The 8,081-nt window shown below is 41.8% G+C and overlaps 1 protein-coding gene across 2 annotated transcripts in view; it reads right to left on the reverse strand.

Annotated features, from left to right (window-relative positions):
* CRYM (crystallin mu) overlaps positions 1 to 7,984 on the reverse strand; it is a 32,861-nt gene extending 24,877 nt beyond the window's left edge. Inside the window, exons 1-2 of one of the 2 annotated variants that reach the window (XM_072418932.1) lie at positions 7,842 to 7,984; positions 3,317 to 3,467 (exon numbers count right to left, since the gene is read on the reverse strand). In XM_072418932.1, the coding sequence (XP_072275033.1) occupies positions 3,317 to 3,454 (138 nt within the window). In that variant the 5' untranslated portion in view covers positions 3,455 to 3,467; positions 7,842 to 7,984. Of the gene's footprint in view, positions 1 to 3,316; positions 3,468 to 7,124; positions 7,352 to 7,841 lie in introns of those variants that run through there. The other variant, XM_072418931.1, reaches the window with a different exon arrangement.
* Between the last annotated feature and the right edge of the window lie 97 nt (positions 7,985 to 8,081).

An 8,081-nucleotide genomic window follows, 5' to 3' on the forward strand; every position in this document is an offset into this window, starting at 1 on the left:
ACTTATGTGTACCAGACATACTTTGGCTATGCCTGTAGTTTGATGAGGGGATAGAAGGAGGTACTGGTCAATGTGTAGCTTTTTACTCTTTGAAATGGTGAAAGAATATGACAGGTGAACATAAACTTGTTGTCATAAGGAAGTGGATATTTCAGAAACTTAGTAGCGTACACGTGTGAGATGATTGTCCGATACAAGCCATAGGGCTCGTCTCGGACGGGAATCTGATGTGTGTACAGCGGCCGTCCAACGTCATTCATGAATCCGCCCTGGCAGAAGATGAACGACCGCAAGTGAAAGGAGGGGAGCACAGCTGGGTGCCGCTTGCTGGCCCCCCCCTCCCTTCTACAAAGATCAGAACGGCACTGTATGTACAGTGCTCGTTCATTCATCTTTCGGTCTTCTGTCACACAAAAAAGTAATGTGTGTACGCAGCCTTAGACTGTATCACAGTACACATTTTGCAGTAACAAAGTAAAAATAAGCAGGAATACTCTCTAGACCTCCTGATGAAGCAGACACTGTTCCCGTGAAACGCGTAGAGACACTGTTCGTCTAGAGATTCCATGTGTATTTAATGTAACAACCAAATATATACATGAGTGTTTGCCTTGCTTTTAAGTGAATAAAGATCATTCTCAACAGGTTGAGTCTATACATATCACCTTGAGCTACTGATTTCTGTAAATTGTCTTTTTCAAAATAGGTTGTTAATGATAGCCTAAGTATTGTATTATGTGCAAACACTCCTTAAAAACTTACATAAAGTTTTGAAAATGTTCTGATGCTAAAAACTAGGTCATCTTCTAGCAGATAATTTTTATGTAATGCAATCCAATTCTCCATGGCTATACATTGATTGTCTTCCCAGCAAATCTATGCTTTTATTTTATCTTCCAAGAACCTGCTCTCACATTTTGTGTAGGTAAAGAACTAATGCAAGATTTATTGCCCTTTCCTCGCAGGGAAAAGTAACAATATCTATGAAAAGGACACCCTTTGCCCAGTATTCTCACCTTACTAGTGCCTGCCTGCAGCTTCTTGCTCCTCAGCAGGTAACATTGAAATTGATAAACTGGTAACACTGATGTTACCAGCAGCCAGCAGCACGGGAAGCAAGCCACATATTCAGGATCTTCTCACCAGCTGCAAAGTAGGAAGGAACTGTGAAGGAGAGCAGGTAAAGTGAGTACATAAAGGTCAATGAACACCCTGAGATGCAGTCACTTTGTCCCACTCAGGAGAGGCTATCTTTAAGGCAGAAATACACTTTTGTATTAAAAACTTTAAATACTTTTTAATACAAAAATGTAATACCTTTTTACAACTAGATGATGCCAGACTTATAGGATAAATGATGGCCACCCTCTCGGGATGGGGGATGTCAAGCAGGCATGGGTTTAGAATGCTACTGCAATGAATGCCACTGCCATCCAGTCCAATACAGAGTTCAGAGGTGATTTGGCATTATGTACCTAAATTTTCCCTGCAAAAGGAAATAAAGGGCCTGGATGAGGCTGTTAGTAATTGTGTTGCTGCAGAATTGCAGGTTTTTATTTGGGATCCAGGCCCGGAGTGTCTTAGAAGGAATGGGTGGACCAGGCATTCCTTCCTTTTACCAAGCCAGAAAATAGGAATGCTATATATCGTGCACCTGCCTTGGAATCAGGGGGAAGTTGTAGCCTGGGGCCAGGTGGTTCAGGTGAGGAGGCATCCGGTGTGCTGGGAGAGCCTAAGTAGTCTCCAAAGTTTGCAGCACTTTTAGTATGAGAGTAAGCCTGGACGTAGCAGCATGAGGCAGCTCCCTGTACAGAATACAGATACTGAAAACCTTGGCTGCCAGTGAGTACCATGCGACCACCTGGCATAGCCACTTGTGGTGGCAAAACTGCAAAATAATTCACCTATGGGACATAATGCTTATCTAAGCTGTTTTGTGTTCACCTAATGAATGGAAGCTATTTATTTTATTCCTGTGCCTAACTACACTGACTTTTATAAAGAACTACAATGTCCTGCGAGGCGCTAATCCCCCTAATTGCACACTATGTCATACATAGATATTCTGATACACCCTATTAAGTAAATAATCTCCAATGGACTTCCTAGGTCCAATTTACAGAAGTGAGAGATAAAATGAAGTGAGTTGCCATAAAGTGAAGTTGGGCACGCGCAGCTCAGTATACAATCCTGGCTGCTTGCTGGGAATAAATCTATGCCCAGGAGTTACTTCATTCTAGCCTGCCAATCATGATAGTTGAAGATCCCAAATCCAGAAAAGAAATGGGGAAAAATGCTGGTACTGGTGCCAGAATGAGGAGAGGTGAATGGAGTTTCAAAATGCTAACTGGAAAGTAAGTTTGTTTTATTGCAGAAGAGACAGAGCTGTTCTTTCTGCTATAAAAAAAAGTGACTGCTCACAACTTTTTTATTATTAAGTTTAGTTCCACTTTAATACTGTTTGAGTACAGGTCCACTTTACACAACCAATTGCGTGCGGGGGAATTTAAAATTAGAGCTTTTTTATATAATTTGAATCTTAATCACAGATTCACCTCCCCTCACATTATTTAAAATCAGATCTATTGATACCATCAGATTACACACCTGTCAATCCAAATACACCGACACTGCATAGCCCCAATCTACAAGAGTCACATATTTATGCCATACATATTTTTCATGGAGTGTCGTATTTATACAAGTAGTGAACATTTCTACAATTCAAATGTTTCCACATTAATGTTTCACATTATTTAACAGTGACAATAATAAAATAATAAAGAAATAATCTGTCAAGTAAGATAAGTAGTTTATTCCACTTGTGAAAATTACTGTTCAGTATGCCAGCATGACATCGACAGAGATAATGTATTTAGAAATGAAAAGAGAAAGAAAAACAATGCATTATGCACAATATGTAACTAGTTCCTAATCAAGCAACCTTTTAATAATGTTTATCATAAACCCACATTGGAATAAAGCCTTTAGAAAGAATGGTTACAGCTCCCCCTGCTGGAATTTCCAGATACATACAATTCATAGTGCTAGCAAATACATAGGGCCAGATTTATTAAAGCTTTCCAAGGTTAGAGGGGATACAATTTCATCAGAGAAGCTGGGTGATCCAGCAAACCTGGAATGGATCTGATCCAAGATTCCAAACATTTGCAAGCAAATTACTTTGAAGAAATCCATTCCAGGTTTGCTGGATCACCCAGGTTCACTGATGAAAGGGTACCCTCTCCAGCCTTGGGGAGCTTTAATAAATCAGGACCATTGCGATCAATTACATACAAGTACAAAAAATACTTACTGCCTTTAAACTCCCATTTGATGGTTCAAATAACAGGACAGTGGCCTGGTGAGATGGAACATCAGATGCAGTTTTATTCTCATAAAATGTTACTACTTTGGTCGTTAGGGCATCGTCCATTGTGCTGTAAGCAGGCATGACTCCTAAAAAGCTGAAATGATACACAATAGTGCTGATTCACTCATAAAATTCATACTTTTTGCCAAATATAATTTCTGCTTTCTGCACAGACTAAATTAACTTGTTTTGAGAGCACAAGTAGAGAAAATACGTAATTCTGGCAGCTAACTTGTATTTTTATAGCACCAATATATTATGCAGCGCTGTACAAAGTCCATAGTAATATCACTATCTGTTCCTCAATAGAGCTCACAATCTAATGTCCCTACCATAGTTATATGTCAATAATACAGTCTAAGGCCAATTTTGAGAGGAAGCCAATTAACCTAACAGCATGTTTTTGGAAATATGGGAAGAAACCCACACAAACAAAGGGATAACATACAAACTCCATGCAGACTGCATCATGGCCAGGATTCAAGGCTGGGACCATAGTTCTGGCAAAAGTACTAGCCTTTGAGCCACTGCGTGCTGGAAGAAATGTTTTTTGTCTTTAAATAAAAGTTTTGCATTTTAGGTTTTACATAAAACTAGTGAAGATAGGAGACTAAAAATAATAACAAGGATCCCCAGGGTAAGGAGGAAGATTGAGGGGGAAAGTTCCACTTCACTATTTTACATATCTGGGCTCTGATCAGTCCCTGTAAATGATGTAAGTTATTGTTATTACCCCCTTAAACTTCACCTGTATTATTTTCATTTTGGGTTGGACATTAGAGATCCTAATAAATATTTTTTGTAACATCATCAATTTGCCCAACAGTATCATGATGTCCAGGACAGGTGTACAGGCAAACATTCATATTTGGATGGTGTAAACGTTTTTCACTTAGTACCTAAGGCTGGGTACACACATGTAAATATTTGTCATCGGAAAAGATCTTTCATGATATTTCTGTACATACATCACTGTTCTACTCTATTGAGAGGGAAGGGGGGAGAACAACGGAGCAGCACCCCGCTGTGCTCCCCTTTCCCCTTTACTTATAATACTATCGTTCCTCGTTCATCATCTATGGATCTGCCAGGAGGTCGTTCGGACGATAGACGACGAGCACTGTACACATGCAAGATTCTCATCCGAAATAAGCCCTGAGCACCATTGAGCTCACCATTGCACATGTGTACCTAGTCGAAGTCCTAAATCCAATTGATTTTCCATCAGATCTTATCCACTGGTAGATTCCATGACCAGAAAAAAAAAGCCTGGTACTGAATTATACCACATTCTAATTCAGTTACCCTTTCCTTTATAATATGTGTCTTGACCTGTATTTTAGTAGAGCATAGTACTAAAATGCATGGCAGGTTTCTCCCCAGCCTGTTTTAGCTGGGCACACCACCCGGCACTTTTCAGTAACCACCCGGCTGTTTTTGGTGAGTTTGGTGAGTTGGTCACAATACAGGGACTGCCCCCACCTCTAATTTTTCCCGACCTGGCTTAAAAAAATGCCTGGGTTTGAACAATGCATGGTAACATAGTGTCGGTGTGAATGGAATGGAATTTTTTTACAATGAAACGTACAGCACAAAGTTCAGATGCATATTCCATGCATTAGAATGGTCTCTGCTGAAAGACACATGTCCGTTAGTTTGTGTGAGGAAATACGCTAACAGCCTATTCATTTTCAATAGGCTGGCTAATACAACACATCTAAAAGCATAAAAAACATGAGGGTTGCAGTGCAATTTGTGTATGGCATCAAGGAGCCTCTAATGCATTTAAAAGTCCAAATGATGTTACAGAAACAGATATATGGCAGGGATGTGAGGGGATGGCTCAGCTTGATGACTGAGCTAGGTCAGAGCAGACAGTAATCAGACATTGCAAGAAAAGAAAAGTTCTATGATGTTTGTGTCTAGAGGAAAAGAAGTTTAATCTCTGGATAGGGAAGGGATTCTTCACTGTAAGGTCTGTGAAAATGTGGAATCGGCTCCCTCAGGAAGTAGTTTTAGCAACTACTATAGATTGCTTTAAGAAAAAGCTGGATGATTTCTAGAAGCACAGAATATAACTGGGGATTAAAGCTTAAACAGGCATGTCCAAAGTCCGGCCCGGGGGCCAATTGCAGCCCGTGTTCAGATTTTCATCAGCCTGCAGCCTCTGTCATTAAATCAATAATTTGCGGCCAGCCAGCACTGTTGACCAGCAGTAAAATGCACGCGTACAAAAAAGCTAGTTTGTATTTCATTAGAGTTGATCAATTGCCTTGAAATTATCGGCCTGCTACTCTGCGGGCATAATCGGCAGGATGGGATTCCCCACAGGGAACCCCCTACATTAAAGTGGGCGTGTGCGGTGCGGGACCCGCACAGACCACTCCCATTCTGATTCCAAGTGCACGGAGCCTGCACTGACACCAGACTCCATGCACAGGGAATCCCTCACCCTGATGGGCATGTGCTGTGCGGGTTTGCAGGTTCTCCTCATATTTGCTTAGGTTTTCTCCAGGTACTCCGGTTTCCTCCCACATCCCAAAAACATGCAGTGAGGTTAATTGGCTTCCCCCCAAAATTGACTCTAGACTGTATTATTGACATATGACTATGGGGGGGACATTAGATTGTGAGCCCCATTGTGGGACATGATTGCTAGTGACATGACTATAGACTTTGTAGAGCGCTGCGTAATATGTTGGCGCCATATAAAATACTGTATAATAATATTATGGTGGGTTCTGTATAGCAATTTCTACATGTACAGGAGCTCTCTTATCCCGCTATACTAGGTGAACGCCTACAGAGATGTATGCACATTGTATAATGATAAGTAGGGACAGAGTCATTTCTGATTAATTGATTACCAATCTGATGTTAAGGTCTTGAGCACACATTTTCCTACAGAAACACAGTGACAATTTGACCCTGTATGGATAAAATAACCGATTCAAATGAATGATCAGGGGACTTTAGTAATGTGTTTTAACCCCTTTCCTGCCAATGACTTATGCCATACCCCATAGGGGGTAAAACAAGCTCAGAGCTCCAGAAGCAGCCATTGGTTGTTTCTTTGTAATATCAGAAGGCTTTATGATAAAAGTAATCTGTAAACTCCATATTATACTAAGCCCAGGGCCACAAATATCAGCTTTAAGAGGGAGAATGAAGGGACACTGAGAAACATTGGTTCCTTAAGCTATGTACACACGTCCAATGGTTCTCGCCCGATAATCGTCTCAGGGCTAATATCGGACGAGAATCTAGCGTGTGTACAGCGCCTGTCGTCCATCATCCGAACGAAAGTCCTGGCGGATCCACGGACGATGGACGATCCAAGGGAAGGGGGAGAGCGCACAGCGGGGTGTCACTCCGTCGTTCTCCCCTCCCCTCTGCATAGAGCAGAATGGTGATGTATGTACAGCACTCGTTCATGCATCGTGTGGTCCTTATTCTTTGAAAAGGATTGTAAAAGATCCTTTCCAACGACTATAACTGCACGTGTGTATGCAGCTTTAATGTCTTATCCACCTATTCGGCTTGCTCCTACTATCTGCTCATTTAAAAGAGCGCTCAAAACCCATTTTTTCAAACTTGCCTACCCATCTTCTGTCTTTTGAAACCCTCACTACATGTCTCCCATCCTATTGTGTATGAAATTCCCCCACCTACTAGATTGTAAGCTCTTCGGGGCAGGGTCCTCTCCTCCTGTATCACTGTCTGTATTAGTCTGTCATTTGGAAATACATACCCAGAGTACTTTGCCACTGGCACAATGGTCCGGATTGGCTGCACAACACCTCCTTCCCGGCCGCTGGAGAAGTTGATCAGCGCCCTTTCCAGCAGAGGGATCAGGGTTTGGTAGTCCAGGTATTTGTCCACTGTATCAGCCCCGAGATACGCCGGCTGCCCCGACATCTTTACAAATCTCCCCAACTTCTCCTGATCAGCCCCAGGAATGTGACAGCCCGAGCCATAAGCCCCGCCCATCTGTCACTACCACGCCCCTTTCCCCAGATTTCTTCTTACGGCCCCTCCCCTCGGACTTTTCTATGGCCCACTAAACTTTTCCTGTTGTTATGACAACCATGTAAACTTCTAGGAAGATATTTTATGAATAAACATCAATATATACAATAAACAGTTTTATATAAAAATAAACAGCTTCAGGAGATCAGTGCATGTGTGCAGTGAGTTCAAGGCATGTTTCTGTAGGAACAGCTCTTTATTTTGGTGTGTTAATTATATGAGAATCTACCATGGGGGTGCAGCCATATTAATAGTCCAAATATCAGTTTTGTGTAATATGTTCAATGTTAGCACATGTGCACTGCGACAGGATCTAACTGGCTCCTAGTTTTATTTTTGTGATATGTGCATGTGATTCATCTTCAGCAACTTCACTTAATACTGGTATGTAGGTTAAAGGGGAACTAAACCCAGAAGGGCAAAAAAAAAATACACTTACCTTCAATCCGACAGGGCAGTCCAATCTATCTGGGGGTGTCTGTCAGCGGGTCCCGCGTCGTCACGACATTCATCCCTGGGCGCCGCCATCTTCTCTTTTTCTTCCTGTTCCTCTTCCTACGTCACCCGGCCCAGGTGCAAGATCGGGTGACGTAGGATAAAAAAGAAAATTTGCGCATGCGTGGGATTGGTAAATTTTTCTTTTTGCATAAAAAGGCTCCTTCAGCTCATGCCGGGAGGC

The sequence above is a fragment of the Pyxicephalus adspersus genome, chromosome 7 (genome assembly GCF_032062135.1).
Source record: "Pyxicephalus adspersus chromosome 7, UCB_Pads_2.0, whole genome shotgun sequence".
NCBI lineage: Eukaryota > Metazoa > Chordata > Amphibia > Anura > Pyxicephalidae > Pyxicephalus > Pyxicephalus adspersus.